This window comes from Dermacentor andersoni, chromosome 9, assembly GCF_023375885.2.
Source record: "Dermacentor andersoni chromosome 9, qqDerAnde1_hic_scaffold, whole genome shotgun sequence".
Taxonomy (NCBI): domain Eukaryota; kingdom Metazoa; phylum Arthropoda; class Arachnida; order Ixodida; family Ixodidae; genus Dermacentor; species Dermacentor andersoni.
The window spans coordinates 28,862,432-28,882,450 of record NC_092822.1 but is presented as its reverse complement, the minus strand read 5'-3'; the positions used below and the strand labels follow the sequence as shown (position 1 = coordinate 28,882,450).

General features: G+C 45.6%; 1 protein-coding gene and 1 long non-coding RNA gene across 5 annotated transcripts in view; both read right to left on the bottom strand.

Moving 5' to 3' along the window:
* The window catches only part of LOC126527514 (complement C3-like), a 154,048-nt gene extending 134,916 nt beyond the window's left edge, over positions 1-19,132 (bottom strand). The window contains exons 1-4 of one of the 2 annotated variants that reach the window (XM_055068701.2): positions 18,931-19,132; positions 14,130-14,290; positions 12,659-12,859; positions 10,420-10,490 (exon numbers count right to left, since the gene is read on the bottom strand). In XM_055068701.2, the coding sequence (XP_054924676.1) occupies positions 10,420-10,490; positions 12,659-12,859; positions 14,130-14,290; positions 18,931-18,998 (501 nt within the window). In that variant the 5' untranslated portion in view covers positions 18,999-19,132. Of the gene's footprint in view, positions 1-5,569; positions 7,068-10,419; positions 10,491-12,658; positions 12,860-14,129; positions 14,291-18,930 lie in introns of those variants that run through there. The other variant, XM_055068702.2, reaches the window with a different exon arrangement.
* On the bottom strand, positions 114-5,102 carry LOC129383812 (uncharacterized). 3 transcript variants are annotated; one of them, XR_008611692.1, is made up of 3 exons: positions 5,088-5,102; positions 4,639-5,016; positions 114-279 (listed from the first exon to the last, which is right to left on the bottom strand). It is a non-coding gene; the product is annotated as an uncharacterized lncRNA (long non-coding RNA). The 3 variants fall into 3 exon arrangements; XR_008611691.1 differs by lacking the exon at positions 5,088-5,102 and having other exon boundaries at positions 4,639-4,807; positions 4,875-5,081; XR_008611690.1 differs by lacking the exon at positions 5,088-5,102 and having other exon boundaries at positions 4,639-5,081.
* Positions 19,133-20,019: the final 887 nt, after the last annotated feature.

Below are 20,019 nucleotides of genomic sequence, written 5' to 3'. Positions count from 1 at the left end.
ACAGCTGACGGGGCTTCCAAGAATTTCTATGCACTATTTATTACTATCGCCCTACTGAAATTGCTCCATTGCTTTGCTGACAATTGTCTTGACAAAAGTGGAAGCCGAATCGGTTGAGGTCGATCAGTTTTATTTACATACAACCTATTATAAAGTGGACCTTTCTTCGCCTCTTCAACTGTTCCCACAGCTGCTGCTGCCATCTTGCACGCCACATCGAGGAGGAGGGCAATGTACATGGCAGGTGCATGGGAGGATTTTCCAAGGAACTCTGGAAAGCTGTAATCAGATTGTGGGCAAAGTTAAAAACTTAAATACAAAAAGGGTGTAGAGTATTGTAACCTTGTACATGTTGATCACACCACATGTTTCAGCTACGTTCTTGCAATGTTACGCTTTGTGATACTCGGTATGAATTGATAAGACTAGCTGCTATTCTAGTGGTTGTGCAGGCCACAAGGGAACAGTGCCTGGCCTTTGTGCTTGTATGTGTCAATTTCTCTCTTTCAGTCTCGCCCAAGCCACACCAAAATGTTATCCACAAGTGTCGTGCCAAAATGGCCTGGCGACATTTCGTATTAAGCCGTTTGATCCATTTATTGCACTGATGCACACAGTGCAACCAAATGAAGGAAATGATATCGCCTAGGTGATTAGTAAATTACCCTTCTAAAATTCCACAAGAGGAATTTTGCTGTGGCAAGAGCCTTAGCAAAACCATAAGAGACACAAAAATGAAGGAAAAGCGACACCTTCAAGTTCCCACACCGACTCACCATGAGAAGCACGAATTTTGGCAGTGTCTACTTGAGCTATTTGGAGATACATGCAGTTGAATGCTTTTACAAGCACTGAGATGCCCCACTATGCTAGCTTGCCTTTTATGGCTATAGAAAGTTGTATACTGCCACAAGTCTGCCTATTCTTCCGATTGGAATCTATATTGAAGCTGCTTTGAGCAACGGGCGGTATTCTATTTCAGCGCTTATGATACATTGACAGTAGTGTGCCTGGAAGGAATAGACAAAAGCATTGCAGAAGCTGCAACACTTTGTGCTCGCTGAATGATCATACGAGAAGGTAAAAATGCCATCAGAAAGCATCCTTCGTATAGAGTCTCTTTAAAAGAAAACTACTACATCTAGACATGGTGACAGTTGTGGTGGCAAACTAAAAATATTATAATGATAGTTCAAGGTGTGGTATGGCATGTTTATGCTATTTCTGAAAAAATAAACACGGCAAGTGTGTCCATGCCAACAATTGAGACAGGATGTGCAGATGCAAAGCTGCAATACAGCACCACAGCGTCAAAAGGACAGTATGCAAGTGGTGGTCCAGCATCAAAACTTCAATGTCCCTGCACTACAACACTGGGAGGCCATGCTGCATGACAGAAGCCTATGTGGCCAGCATGCGCTGCTCTGTCGGGCACAGGACGTGGCAGCAACTATTTCTCCTAAGGATTCAATAAACGGATTTCTCTACGTCACCCGCCATGCAATGCGCCGTGTGAGGGAATGACAGTGCCACTACTCTCACAGGATATGGATGGTGCACAACACCACCTTGAGCATCGGAGCGCACGTCTGCCTATGAGCTCTGTGTACTACGAACACAAGTGGTGGATGCAAGGTAACATTCAACATATCACTGCCAAATGCCATCAATGAACACGAGCAGCAAAGAAAGCTGCTTGCATAATTTTCACAGTGTGTCGGATCTGCATATTTTTTACATCCTGTCTGCATGCCGCATTGTTCATTTATTCGTCACTGCTAAAAAGTGCATAGTTGCATGGTACTTTTTTCGATTTTGTGCACTTTCTTTTGTCCTGAAAAAATAACCACAGCAGCTATCTTCATAAAAATAAAGCAGTTAGATGTTTCTCAATGAGCCGTAAGTATTAAAGTTGCTCAACAGGGTAGTCTACTGAATTGATTGTATTTGAGTACTGCAGGCCTAGTTGTTTCTTTGTGCCTCGGCACAAGTTAGCTGAAACACCCTGTATACTGGACGGCTTGCCTGGCTGCCCGCACCACCGAGGCGGAGCATCTAACATTTTCGTGGCGCACTTGTCGCCGTCTCGTGGCACCGGTCGTCCATCCTTATCGCGCAGCACACGCCAGCGTCGTCTGGTGTTCCGATTGGCCGCGGCAAATCGGACAGCTCTGGCGGGCGAGAAAAGTGGTCCGCGAGCAATCGGGCTTGCCGCCTCGTTTAATGCCTACTTTTATCCCCTGGCCAAGAGCTTTGCCCGGTTTAGCCGCTCCGTCTTTGGTGTGAACGTGCCTTTAGAGTAAAAAATTAACAGCTTACGCTTCCACATTTTTTGCTTGGTAGCTGCATTCAATTTGCTTGCTCCTCGTCTTTTAGATGTCTAGGCTCCCCACATTTTAACGTGGCTGAATAGTACACAAATCAGAAAGACGAGTTTCTGTGGCCTAGCCTTCTCACACTTGCAAGGATACCAGCCAAAGTTGACCTATTTTTCTTATGGGGTGCCCACTGATTATGAGGATGCTGACATTGAAGGATCTCAAGTGGTTCTCTAGCATTTTGGTGACAGAATACAGTAATGCCGAGCTACAACGGACTTGATATCTGTCAGCACCAATGAACGCAGTAGTTAGTAGTCTCACTAAATTGAGAGTTCAGCCCAACAGCAGATGGACACCAGTGGTTTGAATCCCCATGTTGGCAAATTTAACTGGCTGAAATCAAGCATCTAAAAGACACGCACTTAGTTCCATCCCTTCAATCTATGAGCATAATGAAGATCAAAGGTCAGGTTATGTGGCTGCAGCACCTTCTGTTCATGCAGCATACCTTTACTTTTCTTTACCAAGACACTTAGCATGCACATACCTTGTGTGCAAGCCACATCTATTTACAACAGAAACAGCACTTTCCAATCGTGAGCAAAAGTTTGGAGGTAAAATATGGTAGAATTTTTTGTCCAGCCAACGCATGCACGCTGAAATCCAAGTGGTACAGCCAATATGTGCCTGTTCAATCACTGCAATGCATTGAGACACTTCGAACAACGCACGGCTGTACCAGAAAAAGTTTAGATGTTTTTCACTAATGCAAGCTTTCGAGTAGCTCGAACGTAAAGTGGCCTGTGTGTTATTGCTATTCAGCCGGAGTGCAATAGGAGCCAGTCAAATTGGTAAAACATGAAGTCAATGTGCACACAAAGACTACGTGTACCCTTGCATGACTTTGTGCCACAGGTAGCTAACAGCTTCCAATTCACAGTCCTTGTAATATGCTTGTGGCCGCCATCTACAGTGATCTATTTGATTTAACGGGGATGTGTATGTTGGCTGAAACCAAGAAAATATGCTAGAAAATATATTAACACCGATGGATGCAATATGTCCTTTCCGGTAGTTTCGCAAGGGGGAAACTGTAATTCGAACTTCATGGCAGCGTGCACCGCACAGCTGCACCTCATTTTATATTCTCGCGCATGCGTCAGTGTTGCCGCAGCTGTCTGTAGTGACACCCTCGCGTGCATTTCTTGTTCAAGCTTTGTTGAAGGGTTTGAAAAAATGAAGGCAGTACGGTGTTGCTCATTTCTCCTTTTAGTATCCTGCTGCTTGCGGAGCATAGTAGCGCCTGTAACTCAGTTCTCAATGCGACCTTTGAATAGCGTGTGCATCTTAACCCTTTCATAGACGCAAGCAGAGAACAGGCCGCTTTGTGTCCGAGACATTACAAGTGCTTTTTATGAAGCATTTTTTACATAACGTAAAATCTCAAAGCCGACTACGATTCAGTAATAGCGAAAAGTGGGAATATTACGTCCCACTATACAGCCTCAAGGCCCGTTTCTACCTACTCGTGGTCACCTGTAATGTGATTAGAAGCAGCCAGAGTACCCAGTACATTATACATTGTTTGTGCATGTTTTCATTATACTTACTGAGCATGCTTTGTATGAGAATCCTCAATCGGGGCTTTCCAATATCGCAAGGGTTCTTAGAAAAAAGATGCTTCTTGAAAATTCTTGAGGGCTCATATGTAGCAGCTCGCATATGTAGGAATGCGATTTGTTCGCGATGCTAATAATTTGATCAACTGTTTTGGTAGCTGTGGGTACGAGAAATTTAGACACCTAACCGCACCAAAATTCAGCTATTATGAAAACGCGGAATTTCGATAAAGAAAGTCCATTTGCCGCTGTGGTGGTTCGAAGGAAGGCGATAGAATAAACTAAACATTGTAGAAAGGGAAGTAAACAATCTGCGCAATCGCTCCATCGCGTTGTTTTACAAAGAAATGGACGAAAAAATGTGCTTAACGTGATTCAGAAACATATCTACACAGAAATGTTCAATGGTAGAAATTACACTTCGCCGCTACATAATAGCGAAGTAGCCCTGAAAAGTGGGACCAATATTTTCCGACCGCCCAACAAAGGGTGAAATGCGCACAGTATGTACGGCAACACTTGCTTTATTCACCGCAGTAATGCCACCCTGTAATGGAGACACAACTACGACAAACGGTCCGCATTTCTTCCGCAGCGAGAAGCGAGAAAAAGTGAAAAGTTTTTTACCGAGTCAGAAATAAGCCAAGCGTGTTCCTGACGGTATGTAACGGCATGCCGCTGGAAAAAGGGGTCCATACCTAGGGGTTCAAATTCCGCAGACACGGCATGCGCTTCAGCGTAGCCGTCAATTTGCGGTTGAGCAAGCGACGTTTTTGCATTTTCTATTCCGCATCAGCATCTTCTAGGCAGCGAGGGAGCACCTCGAAAACCAGCACGACGGGGGCCGTCTCGTTGAACAATCAAGGCCTAAAATTTAAAAGAAAACAACTATTAGCGCTTATTGTTTCAAATTTTGTGATTTCAGTAGACTTACCTTGATGTTGTCGCACATTTCTTGTGGATCCATGTTGCTTTCAAGTTCGTTAACGCCAGCATAAAGAACGGCGAAATCGACAGGCTCGAAGCGCATCGTGGAGACAGCTCACGCCAGCCGCACTGCATTGTAGCTAGCAAAACTGAATGTGCAGGCTTTTATAGACTCAATTAGGCGCAGGCGCGACCTATTTAAGAATTTAACGTGACTCACCGACAATCACGCCGCGCAAGGACGGCATGACTGAACACGATCCAGCGAGGCGTAACAAGACCACGCGAACGAAATTATGTGAGCCGGCAATGGCCGCATGTGGCTGGCAGAAACCACAGGGATTTAGCAGCAGCACCTAGCAGCGTCTTTCCCTAGGCGTACAAGTACCTATCTGGGGGCAGGGAGTACGCCACTGGCACACGTCACATCCGGTTTGCCTCCAAACCGGGTACAGCCAGCCTGCGGGGAAACGCTTCTAACACCACAGCCACTGAGCCACCCCGGCGGGTTAGGATGTCTACTTGAACGGAAATGTGATGTAATGGGAAATCCACGCCTTTAAGATCAGAATTTGTGTAATCGCGAAACACGCTACCAGATTTCTTATTCATTTATTTCTGCTCTGGATGTAAAGTTCACTTCGCAATAAAAATCGAGGATATGGAATTCATCAGGGCAGAGGAGGGAAAAAGGAGTAATACCTGACGCCTTCCCACTGGTCCTCCCGAGAAACAGTGCCTCATGCTGCATTTGTCCTGAATAGCTCGAAACCAAACTCGGCTTTCACGGCGGGGACACTCGCTGCACCAAATTTGAAACAGTTTTATTGCGAGTAAAACTCTACCGACCTTGTGAAATACATGCGCACGCACAGAAAACCCACTCGCACGCAAACATAAATATACGCACTCACAAAGCGCAGACACAAAAGCACGCACGCGCACATTGATAAACACAAACAAGCACACATACATGCACACAAACACGCTAACACGTGCACGCACACACAGCGACCCACACAGAAACATGCGCGCGCGCACGTATACATAAACACGCTCGCAAAACACGTACTTACGCACTAGACACACGCAAAACACGCCGACATATACAATCCGGCATGTACGCGCACGCCCGCACGCGCGCGCGCGCACACACACACGCATACTCACACGAAGCGAACCGAGCGCGCGCACACACACAAGTCGAAAACACGCTGAAAGCGTCCGGACTCCGGCAAGCAGCAACATCAGCACGCGACCACGCCAGGGAGAACCAATACCGCGCCGGTTTTTTCGAAAGGTGGCGAAACCAGTCGTCCTTTTTCTACGCAACGCAAAAAGTGGTCGACCACACTTCACTTAAGTGCTAACGACCGTATTACAACAAACCGCGCTGAACTCACAAGAGAACCATTTCTGAACGTTCAAGCGCTGAGAAACAATGCGGAACTATGCAGGCGCACCACGCCCGATGTAGGTTTGACAGAAACATTAGTCACACGGGGCGCGATCGAGGAGGTAACTTGCCCTACTACTTGCACAGCTGCTCTTGCGCTTACATTAGTGAATTATGCTACGAGATCACAATGAGATGATTCTAGAGCCAACAATAACACGTAACCCATCAAACAAATAAACGGGCACTTGCCTGAAAACTTCCATGATGACAGTACCACCGACCGCTGACACCGGTCACGTTGCAAATGCTCGTTGCAGCGTCGTCCGTGGATCCATCTTCCAGCACGTACGAACGCTTTGCTTTGAAGTGGGGCACGAGCACGGGCCCCATCTTTTTATACACCGCCCACAAATCCGAGGACACGTTAATTTAAGATTACTTCGCGCGCGAGACGCGAACACAGGCCAAAACGATACAATGCATTTCATGCAGCAAGAGCAGAGAATGCAAACATAGAGAAAGAAATTGATGCAAGCCAATGCCTCCTGTGCAAGCATATGCAAGGATGGAGCAGCTTCCGCCTTCCCGTCCTGCCGCACGCCTAGTTGTATACGGCAATTCTGCAGCAGCGTCGTCGCGTCACTTCCGGTCGCTTTTCATTGGGCAGGGAGCGGCCGCGTACTAGGTGGCTTTGGTACATTGCGCTGCGCCGAACTCCGTCGAAAGATAAAAAAAGCATCCGCTGCTACCCGTTTATTCTAGAGTAGTTTGGCCTGACAAGTTTGCTTGCTCGCACGGCCGCCTTTTTGCGGCTGTTTCGTTGTGGCCTCTAACTAAAGCGGTGAGCTGGTAGCTAGCTGCTACTACGTTTCGTGGCGAGCACTTTTTTTGTGTGTGTGGGGTGGGGGGGGGGGGGCGCAGTCTTTGCCGCATCACTGTGGGTACAGCGCACAAATCGTGACCATGAGCGAGACGATCGGCGCTCTTCTGCTGTTGCGATTAGATTACTCGCTGCGTCCGAACGAAGCAACCTTGCGAGGTCACAGCGAAGTTTCAGCGAGATCGCGGCCCGATAAAGACGCTGACATCTTGGTCGTGAGGAGGCGTAGCGTAAGCATACGTGAGGAGACTGAACGCTGCGTTTGTAAGAGCCTATGCTGTGGATAAGCAATTACAGCTTTGACGACACCAGCCCCTAATATAGGTTGAGCCTTACAAACTGTGTCCGAGGAAGCGCTTAGAAAGCACATCAGTAGCTGAGTAAAGCTCTGCAAAACTTAGGCAGGGTATGTGGAGATTCGAGTTTGATAACTTCCAGCGTGACCTCGCCGCTTTAAACGTCTTCTTTATGGCTTCACCAAGCAAAGTGTATGTCGATGCCATTGTAGAGCAGAGGCTCGTCTAACAGCACGTTCCTGTTTGTTCAGCAATGTATCAAGAAAGCTTCTTTAATTTCGCCACTTTTGGTTCGGCTTAATAGCCCAACAAGGCTACCGAAATATTCGTGCAGAATTGTGCAAGTTGCTTGCGTGTTTTTATTCTGCTACTGCAGTTTGTAGAAGTGTTCAATTGCATTATAATATTACTGTGAGCACAAAATATAATGATAATCACTTAAATTGTAAGTGAAAGTGGGTACTTTTTCTGGATGACACGTTTTGGAGTGACCTTCAAGCCAGTAACATCAGAATCCTGGAAAAAATCGACAGTCACTTACGAATGCTGACTTCATGGATGTACACTTCCAATTATCAAGTGACCGTGATACGTGAGGTCATACAATTGTCACGTGTCCTTCACTATTCTACCTTAATCGGCCGTAATTCACCCTTATGATAGGGTGTTTTAGGTGAAAAGGGTATGTGCATAGGTGTAAATGCAGAAAACACCCTTTGTCGCACCCATAAGAGTGTTAAATGTTCATCGTGAAGAGTGCGAATGCAAACCTTTGCTCGACGAGTTCACGACAATTGCAAAAAAACATAAATGAATTGGCCCGTTCGATTATAGAAGCACACACTACTTCAAATTTGGAAGACAGGTGTGTCAGTCTGGCATTGATTGCATTGGCGGAGAAAGAAGTATAGCATTTTTGAGTGGCTGCGCACACGGAATGAGTATTCTCCGGACATGCGTACAGATGTACAGCAAGGTATAAAAAGGTCGCGATGGTTTTACAATAAAACTGTTGGCAGCTTGCGCTGTGTGTGTATCTTCGTTCCTCGCTTCTGTCCGTGTCTTTCACGCGCAACGTCACACGTGCTCGCAGGTTGTATCCTCTATTCTAATTTAAATGGAACCTAAATGTCCTTCACGAATACATGCCAATCTTACAATTGATGCAACAGAGACAGCGGAGTTGCTTCAGCGAGCCCTTCGCATCTTAGGTAAAGTTAAACACTCGCGGACAGCTTCGCCTGGCTGTGAAGCAAAGGCTACGAAACCGAAGCGCACCTGTGGCGGCGCCGTCGCCGGTAGTAGACTCGAAATTTTGTTCACATTTTATTGCGCGAAGAAGAATAGAGAACACAATTGATTTGAAATTTGAACGTAATTTGAAACGATAAGTGGCACTCACACGCCAGGTACTTATGCGTCGTTGTATTTTTTTTTTTTTTTTTTTTAGTTCGCCCTTTTCGAGTTTTCGTGCACACCGAAAGGCCGTCGTCGCACGTTTCGCGCGTTCCTCGAAGGTGACATGACGCCCACGTCTTCTGGCGAGTGCTTGTCACCTGGTGTCGCGCCTGTCAGCTCTCCCGAGAGACTGACGACCACCCACGGCAACAAATGGCGGTCGGAGTATACAGGCGTGTGGGAGGTGTACGCGGAAACAAGGCGAACCCACTCTGAAAGACCAACCGTTGGCGTTTATAGAAACGAGTGAGCGAGTCGACTTACGATGCGCCGAACTGCATCGAATTCGACGGTGGCGCGTTCTCATCGAGGGCGAGGTCACGCATGCGGCGCTGCTTCCGGGCTCCGAAGCACGCCGCTGCCGTTTGCTGTCTGTCCATAACTCGACGCATGCAACTGGTCTTAAACACCGATCAGCTTTCAAAATTAACGCTCGAGTGACTTACGTCTGTACTCGCTAAAGCCGCCTCAGCTGTTGTCGAGTTTCCAGTCTCGAACATCTTTCGCGAGTGGCCGGGTGCTGGAACGGCGGCCAGTGCAGGAACACTCTTACGCGAGATAAGTTTTGGTGACCCTGCGTGCTGCCCCGGCCAATTCGTCCAATCACAATAAAGGCACCCTCCACGCAAGTCTAGAAACCCCACGCACTGGGCGCGACATGCCCGAGTTCGTCTGGAGAAGCATATGAATCACCGCCCGAACGTGTCTGTGACGCCAAAAGACGACCTACATCGAGGTATTATGAGCTAGATGCAAAAAGACGGAGCGCTCCGTCTTACCTTGTGTTCTTCTCACGCGCTTGCGTTATTCGAAATCCTTTACCATGGTAAACCAACAGGTCCAAATTACTGCGGTTGTGGACTCACACGCCCCCGTACAACAGTCGTGCATGGTCACGTAGGCATACGCGGGAACATAGGTTTTCGAACGGAATCCTACAGTACCATATAGGATATAGATACTGGATATGTGGAGCATACGGTGTTTTTTCAATTGGTCTATAGATCATTTATTCACATAAGGGTAGTTTTTGAGCATGTACAACTTTTATGTACTTGCTCATTGTGTTTTTTTTTTGCAAGTGTCCCCTAAATTCGTGGCTGATTATCACCTCGTATATTCAATGGCTTTTTTTTTAATTGCTTGTTGGCTTCGCCGGAACACTTATGTGAAAATTGTTCCAAATGTCTTGTCGCATAGGCTATGTTGTTCATCGAATCAATCACCCTGAATAAGGGCTCCTCGTGCCCTTAGGGTCAGGAAGCTTGTCTTTACAACCCATATAACCCCCCCCAGTGCAGGGTAGCAAACCGGAAACCCGCCTCTAGTTAACCTCCCTGCCTTTCATCTCTCTCTCTCTCTCCTGCCTACGCGTGTGCGTATGTTGTTTGCTTATATCTTCGTTTCACCTCTGTATGTTCGCTAGAGTCAAGACAATGAAATATTGCCGCGAAACCAGCGACGATATCTGCCAACTTTTTCCCGACATCAACTAAACCAAACCAAATAAGTTCCTTACCAGGATCTGCAGATTGAGTTCTCCTGCAGTAGGGACCAGGTCCTCTCCGACGGCGATCACTCGGAAATGGGCTGAAAAAAATAGACAGTTTCAAAATTGCTTCAGATTAGAACATCATTACAAACACTTTGCTCAACGTGCTCAAGGACACGAGTTTAAGAGGACCCTCTTTGCCTCGATGTACAACTACGATGCCGCCTATTTTTAATACGTGTACAATACACAAATGTTTTGATGACACGACGCCTAGACCGATTCGAATGAAATTAGTTGCATTCGAGAGAGAACATTAAGTGGCAACCGCCGATTTGGTTTAGCGGCTATGGTGTTGCGGGATCGCGCGATCGCGGATCACGAAGTTGCGGGATCGAATCCCGGCCGCGGCGACAGCATTTCGATGGGGGCGAAGTGAAGGAACGTCCATGTCCCGTGCTTGGATGGGTGGATGGATGTTATGAGCGTCCCTTTTGGAACGGGGCGGTGGGTTGCGCCACCACCCTCTTCCTATTGTACTGGGTTAAACACTAACAACATTATTATACTAGGTTAAACAATAAAAAAGAGGGAAAAAACACTAGAAACTACCCCACCCAAATTTTCTGATCCCCTATTTCGAACTGTGATTTTGTACGTCTCCGTTTTTTTTTTCGTTTTCCTACTTTTCTTCCACCAATCCTCCAATCGCCTCTTACTAATCTCTATTGCAGACATGTTTACTTTTCCAGTGCTTTCGATGAGGCCAGTGGTGCCTAAATCGACTGCTGGGCAGATGTCTTCACATTCTACTAAAACATGCTCCATCGTATCGCTAGCTTTACTGCCGCAAGCACATGCTTCTTCCTTCTTATATCTCGCTTTATAGGTGCGTGTTTTAAGGCATCCTGATCTCGCTTCGAAAATAATGAGCTTCCCTTTGAGTTATCGTAAATTGTTTCGTTCCTGATTTCGTTTTTCCTCAAGGATGGGGGTACGTGAAGTGTCCCCTGGTGGTCAGAGTTGCTCCGTAGTCCTCCACCCACTACGGCGTGTCTCATAATCAAATCGTGGTTTTTCTCGCATAAAAACCCACAATTAAATTCAAAATTAAATCCCGGTAACGGTGACAAGTGGAATTTCGATTTATGGCGTGGAACGTTTTAGAAAGATTTCTGAATTTTCATGAGTCATTAATAAATGAGGAATGAAGTTTATCCACTCGTAACTCTGCAACAAAAGTAGATATCGCAGTTTTGCACACTGAATTTTTGAGAGCATATAAAGCAGACAAACTTGATATATTATTTTACAGCTTACTTAAGATTATTTATTTATTTATTTATTTATTTATTTATTTATTTATTTATTTATTTATTTATTTATTTGTTTGTTTGTTTGTTATACCTTCGCAGTGCCGTTGTTTACTGTGTTTATGAAGGTTTTTCAAAAGTTCTACTCATAAATTAGCGGCATTATTTAGAGCGGTGTATATCATTTGCATACGATTTAGGCGCATTATTATGGGCAGTTTACATAATATTTTATTGCTGAGTTACCGGGAAATTGCTTTAGCCAGAGAGCTCCAATTTAAATGCATGAGAATGAAGAAATTGTTCTTTTTTTTCGGCGAGCAGTGCACCGATTTTGGTGAGGTTCACTGCATCTAAAAGCAAATGTTACAATGTAGCAACCGTAAGAAGTCGATATCAATGCGTTTTGATCACTGGATATCTCAAGTTTTCAAAAAACTAAGTTATCAAGTTTAGTACTCAGCAGCTCAGCAATAGAAAGGATACCGCTATTCTGTAAGGTGCAGCTGATAATACATCTAAATCGGACAAAATTGATATATTACACACGCCTCTCCATTACATCAGATGATCAGATCAATCGATCAATCAATGGAACGTTATTTTCAAGAATAATAAAAAATGTACAGAAAAATTATTTGCACCGAAGGCCTAAAGTGGCCAGTGGCCGGTCCAATGCAATTACAACAAAATATGCACAGTCAGCAAACAGGGGAAACAGACACACATAAAACATACATACATACATACATACATACATACATACATACATACATACATACATACATACATACATACATACATACATACATACATACATACATACATACATACATACATACATACATACATCGCCACATCGCGCACCAACAACTTCAATTTTCCTCGCTTTGCAGTTGCTTGCATACAAACACACATAATTGTTGTTTCTATAATGTGGTGTATACGCTCACCTGTCTGCCTAGGAGTGTAGATAGGCTTGTCGCTCTGCAGAAGCAGGTATCCGCTCCTGTGGCTCACAGGTAGACGGGCCTCCTTGGTGTACACCTGGCCGCACTCGACCATTAAGGACACGTGATGACGAAGGCCACTACGAAGCTGGTCAGCGTCCAGCTTGTCAGGGTCAATCCGAATGCGCACAACTCGGTGCTCTCCTGCATAATACGAACGCGTGTTAACGTAAATACGAGCACGTGTTAATGTAAATACGAGCACGTGTTAACGTAAACATGTGCCAGTTCCGAAGCTCCGATTCACGTACCCGACATGCTCGGGTGCCTACAGGATAGTGTTTACGTGCGTTGCTTTGTACATTGTCTATCGGGAGAAAAGTACATTTGGCGAGACACAGACCCCCAGAGAATGAACCACCTAACGAGGCGTCGGCAATAGCAGCTGCTGAGTTTGTTGCTTGTTTGTTTATTTACATACGTAATAATAAAACGAACATGCAACCGGAAAGCAAACGAAACATGGGCTTGAAATCGTGTGCCCACTGCTATGGTGTTCTAGAAGGCACTATACCACTGCCTACAACTTCAGGAATAAGAATGATGGACGGACGAATGGATGGAAGAATGGATGGACAGATGAATATTATGGACACTCCCTTCATAAAACAGAAACGCGTTGCTGATGCCAGCATGCTTCTTAATAATACCTTTCTTCTAAAAGTGTTACCATCTGCTAAGATGGAAGGTTAGCGTTAACAAACCATCGAAACTACATCGACTGGCACACCACCTGTCGCCAGCTTCCGCAAACATCGAACTCTTCGTCACCCATCGCGAAATAATAGGGGCTTGAAACGGCACACCCGAAAATTCTGTTGATTGAAAGTACTGCTTATTTCGCTTTGCTTACAGTACGTGCCGAGGTTCTACATGAAGCTGGGTGAAATTACCAATTACCAATGCTTTTACATGTTCCTCAGTTGGTAAGAACATCGCACGCGTAATGCGCAGACATGAGTTCATATCCCACCGGCGACCATTTGTTTCTTCATCCGCTTTCATTTTCATTTATTTATCGTTTCTTTAACTGAATTAGGAACTGAAGATTATTTCCCCTGTGTTGTTCTAGGTGGTCATTATTTGTTGTGTGTATATATATATATATATATATATATATATATATATATATATATATATATATATATATATATATATATATATATATATATATATATATATATATATATATATATATTCCGGCACACCGTCATTTACACTTCGCTCCTCGAAGAGGCAGTGCGTGTGTCGAGTGAGCTCCTGAACAAAACTTTGCAATGTGCACTGTGAACGCAGTTTAAATCTTTGGGATACGAAACCTCAAAGATGTCCGATGTAATTCTAACGCATATTGTGAAATTTACCGCTAAATTGCCACACAATTTTTTAATTCATGTTTCGCTATTGGGCTTACCTTCACCGATGCTGATGGTGTCTCGGAAGATCGTGTGCTGTCTCTTCGGGAAATCCCGTAGGGTTAGGGTGACGTCCTCTGATGACACCCGGTTGAAGACCACAAACGTCTCCTCCACTCCAGGTCTTACTTCTCTGGGAGCTATGACCATGCAGCTTTGCCTGCGAGTTTGATATTTTATTTTATTTTGTTTTTGTTCTTTGTTCTTTTTTTTCTTTGCTTTTCTCCAGCAACTACACTAAAGAACTTTACACCCTTTGGGACGTGTCTTGTACCCAAACAACGTCACCTGCCTTTTTTGCGTTTCCTTTCTCGAAAACGCTTCACTTATATTTTTATCAAGAATGCTTTGTCCCACTGATAACCTGCATGCCGTCCATGATCTGGAGGTACTAGGCCCGCAGCATTAAAAAAATGGAAGGCATGCAAGAGAGATGATGATTATTGCTTGAGGACAAGATAAGCTGCCAAGAGTGCAAACTGTTCTTAGAGTGTAACTGTTTAGTGGATACTTAAAAGGCAGCTTCAAGTTCAGTCCCGTGAAATATATTCTTGACAACTTCATTTTCATCTTTCTAGCGAAAGGTTACTTGTTGGCATGGAAAGTGAAGGGCACAATACCCCTCCTCCCGCCATTACCTTTTTTTTGTTATTTCGGGCGAGAACGTTATTATTTCTTGGCTTCTTTATCTGTTGGTCTTATAAGGTTGTGAAGACCAAAAATCGGCCCACTTGGTTTCCTTTTTCTAGTTTGGTATCGCGTTAATATTACCTCAATTAACTTAAAGTACGTTCGCAAATTTCGGTAGTTCGAGTTTAGCAGAATTTCTCAGAACCCACGGCATCGAGTTCGATTCTTGGGCATTGCACGTTTCTGGTGTTTCTGAAGTGTGCCTTGCGTAGTAACCACGCTTGCCAAGAGGTTAGTGATTATGTTTAGCGATAACCTTGTTTTATGCTTCAAAATGTAATTCAGCCAGTCTGTACTTACAGACTACAAATAGAATCTGTCGAGTTTTTATAGACTAGCTTATTTGTCTACAGGAAGTACTCAAAGAGTGTACAAATAAAACACGGTGTCAACTCTATTTTCTTCAGGATATTTGGAGTCCATAATGAATGTATAAAACTTATATATGTATGTATGTTTCTCGAGCGATAGTGCACGATCTTAAGTCCTCACGTCGTCTATGAACGTTCTACAATGTTCACAAAGACATCTATGAACTTTACATAACTTGAACGAGAACCCGCCGCGGTAGGTAAGTGGCTATAGCGTTGCGCTGCCGAGTGCAAGGTCACGGGTTCGATCCCCATCCCAACAGCCGCATTCCGTTGGGGGCCGAAAGCAAAAACGCTCGTGCACCATGACATTGGATGCAGGTTAGAGGACTCCGGGTGGTCAAAAATTAATCTGGAGTCCTCCTATATTCGTAATCAGATCGAGGCTGTTAGCACCTAGAATTTGTTCCATTTTCTCGTCTTGACAGAAAGATAGAGAGAGTAAGTGCAATCTTCTCTGGCTGTAAAAAAAAGAATATCTATTTACATCCGAGCCAGTGTATGCCGGACATAACTCATCGTTCTTGTACCATGTCTCGTTGCCACTATCAACGGTGCCACACAACATCACCTTCACGGCCGTCTATGACATTTTGGTCACAGCTGGCGTGCTTTAAACGCCTTGCTGACCACAGCAGTCCAACGTGTGGAGCGGGCACAAAGCTAACGAAGTTCCTCCAGCTGGGTTGCTACTTCTGGCTCCGTCTAACTCCACATGCGTTGTATTCCGTCATGCAGGCACGTTTTAGCCAATCGGGGGAAGCGCAGCCTCGCTCTGAGCCAATCAGAAATGACACGGTGGCGAATTCGACAATGGCCAAGTTGGAAAGAGTTCAGAATAGTACTTACTCAGCGAGAGGTATAAATTGGACAGGATTACAGTAATCCTAATTCCAACGGCGACAACGTTTCGCTATTGCAGGTTTGGTTCCGCACTCGCATTTAAACAGTACATTTACCCGTACTTACAACCTACTTAAATTCAGTCACAATCGTTAGCGTCAAGTAAATGTGCAAGTCTAGAACTTAGTCTTTCTATACTTACTTCCAAGAGCCATCTCAAAACGCCTGCTACCGCGGTGAAGGCGATACCGAAAAAAAAACTGCTTCAGCGTTTCCTCTTCCCTATTACTCAGGAACTAAAAAAAAACGTTCATTGAAGAGCGGCACACGCCTACTGGCACATACCCAGCGAACCGAGCTGGCATCAAAGAGTTTCACTGGGCACAGGCCGAGCGGCACATACCCAGTACTCCAAGTCGGCGTCAAATAATTTCTTCGAACAGTGGTACCTACCTAGTTTCGCATCTACAGTGACCAGTATCCGCGCAAGACACGTTCGTTGAAGACCGGCACGTATGCACAACGTTGCCAGATAAGCAGTGACCCAAGTTTGTCCAATGGTTGGTTTCAAAGCATGTTACCTCAGCCCAGCAGCCCGATGGGATACCCATTCGACAAAGTGAGTAGTGACCCAGCTAGGCGGGAAAGCTGGTCTCTCTCTCTCTCTCTCTCACACACACACACACACACACACACGCACACGCACACACACGCACGCACACACACACACACACACACACGCACGCACACGCACATGCACACAGACAACCCCAGAAAGTGCGTGAAGTACCCCAATAATGCTAACGGATTAACAAAGATGTATCCACCCGTGACCCTTTGTGGCCCATCGTGCAACATTACAGGCAGCACCCACCAACAGTCCAAGTGTTGAAAGGAGGCAAAGAATGTTCTCTTCCAAAAAAAGTATATGGATCCCACGATTTGTTGGAATCGGTTCAAGCTAATCTTTCATAGGTGCTTGCGATGCACGATGTTCTTGTTTAATGACGATTAAACGTATTTATAGTTGTCGCGCAACCCCACGAAGGCAGGTTCTCACTGTGCTGGTACTTGAACACGGTAGGCACAATAACTTCAGTGCACCATATTAGCACACGTTACACAGTTTTTTTTTTCACGGTCCCGTTTCCCGGAGGATTATCGCGATTATTGATTTGTCGTCGCTCGGCGCAGGACGTGCCTGTCGTGCTGCCACATTTTTTTTTTTTGCACAGCTCAAAATGGCGGCCACGATGACGTAAATGCAAACCATCACATGACAGAGTTGGACACATTTTCACTGGGAGACACCTCGGTTAACGCATACTTCTGGCTCTACAACATCCGGATATTATGCGCATGATGCGAAGGAATGAAGCTGGTGTAAGACAACGACGGCATGAACATGACAACAACGGCATGCACGATGACAGAGGGGCATCCATGGCGTGACAGCGCAAAGCTGGCAACGTTGAGGACGATGGCGTGTCAACAACGCGATGACATCATGACGATGAGATAATGACGAAAGCATGTTGACCATGTTGGTGACAATGGATCGAACGGTGACTCCACGACGACAACGAGGCAATGGCGATGACGGAATGATGACGCAACGATGGCGATTCCGTGTCGACAAATTAATGATAAAAAGGGAATGGAGGCGATGAAATGACGATGGAATCATGGCGGCGTGTGTGCGTTGGAGCTCTTGTCCATGCGCACAAACAAATAAAGCTTCGCTTTAAAATGAAACGCGATGCTCGTAATTGTATTCATTTGCCACCCCATTGCAACGTGTTTATGGCCTGCACCGGTCAAATATCCAATGTATAGCAATATTTACCTTTATGTACTTCGCTGTCCATAAGCTATGACGAAATGCCAACGGCAGTTAGTGCGAATGCACACTGTGGGGCGTCGGTGCAGTTATGTCACGAGGACGAAGGGACACTTTGACAATAGAGACTTTTAGCGTGTCCGGTATTCGGGCAAGCGCGGGCGGTTTTCCGGTTTAGCGGGGGCGTCAACGTGAGCGGCCAGTTTCGTGGCGCCAGCTGGTGGCGCAAAGCTCAACCACACAAACACAGAGCTAATTACTATATTCTGCTTAGCTGCTGGCGTAAATTTTCGACAGTGGCGTAATCGTGTTCACAATTACGCCGCTGCCAAAAATTTGCACGAGTGGCGAAGCAGGATATGGTGAGTTACTGCAGTTTTAGCCATGCGTTTGTCTGGTTGAGCTCTACAGCACCAGGCGGCTTCACCGCTCACGTTTACGCCCCGACCATCCGGTAATCCGCCCAAACCGCTCCCGTTTACCGGAATAGCGTACAAGCTAAAAGTCTCTATTGACAGAAGAACGGTAAGGGCCGAAGTGCATGCAGGGAGAAGCGCAGTGCGAAATACGGTGGTAAGGTTGACTATTTTCCGTCTGTTTCACTGTCGCGTCCGCAAGCTAATGAAAACTGCCCCACGAGCACATGCCTTCAAGTTTGCCACGCGATGCGACTCGCTCAGCGATTCGACAAGATGTGATCACGTGCAGCAGCCACCGCGGTCGGTAAACGCGGGAGCGTCTGCAAAGAAAGCTTTGCGTGATGAATGCTCTGGCAATGCCGCGTGCCGTACACACTGCTGTGCAGGATCGCGCCCCCAATGTCGCCATCATTGATTACATAGCCTCCAAGATCGGCAGGCCGTGGCGCCATAATTGATTACATGGCCTCCGAGATCGGATTAGTTTTCCCTATATCTTCCACGTGGTCACGCGACGTTTCTCGGCGACACACACGACACGCCTACACTACCGCGGGAAGGTAAGCAAAAGAGAAAGATTAGCTTTCCAGTAAAATTTCTTAACAAGAAAGCGTAACGACGATTTCGGAATACTCACGTCGGCGCCGCAAAGACGAGGCACAGCCACAAGAGCCGAATTTCACCGACTGCGACTGGCATCCGCATGCTCGTAACTGTTCACCGTTGTGAGCGCGTTGTCTCCAACGGCTGCTAGGACCGCAAAGGCACCACAGTCGACTCTGAGAGACGTGAAGTTTGTTTATCGGTGCCCGCTTGTCCAAAATGCGCTGTTGGCGACGTCTCCTCGGTGTTATCTATCTACGGTTTCGTGTTCCATGGTCGGTGGAGATGGAGACGCTTATCTGCAACCGTAGCCAGTGTGTCGCCAGAAGATGCAGAGAGAGCGGTGAGCACAACCGGCGCGTGCCTGGAAGTGATGTGGGCTGGACGACATTGCATGTTGGTGTGCAATAAAAACAAGAGATTTGGAGGATGCTTAAGCTTCCGCCTTTAAGAGGAAGCTTTAGCTCGTGCCCAACTCCGACGCGGCCTATTCAAATACATGTAGAACACAAAAACGCTATTCCGATCAGATAACCCCTGGACCGATTTTAATGAAATTTGTTGCATTTGAAAGGGAAAGTTAACTTCTAGTGACTTTTGGAAGCGGGATTTTGATTTAGGGCCACAATTCTGTTGAAAGAATTTGAGAAAATTCGCATGTTTGAAAAAAAATAGATGCACGAAGTTTATAAATTAATAGCTCTGCATCAAGAACAGATATCGCGGTTCTATAAACTGCATCCATAAGACCATTGAAGGCGGACAAATTTGATATGTCAAATTATATCTTGCGTGAAATTGTTACGTTGTGTACAAGGGTTCCGCGAAAGCTGTATTTGCATATTACTGAACTTTTTGGATTTATTTGTAACATATCAATTTCGTCCGCTTTAGATGTACAGTACTATCAGAAGCAATTCACAGAATTGTGATGTCATTTTTGTTTGCTGAGTTACAGAACTGTAAACATTTTTTGCCAATTGTTAATGAAGCATTGACGACATAAATCGAAAATTTCAAACCAAAATTCACTAGAACCTCGTCAAATTTGGTGTAGTGGTTGCCAATTAAGGCAAACGAATTCTCCTTTTACATGTATTTAGATAGGAGCACCCGAGCTAAA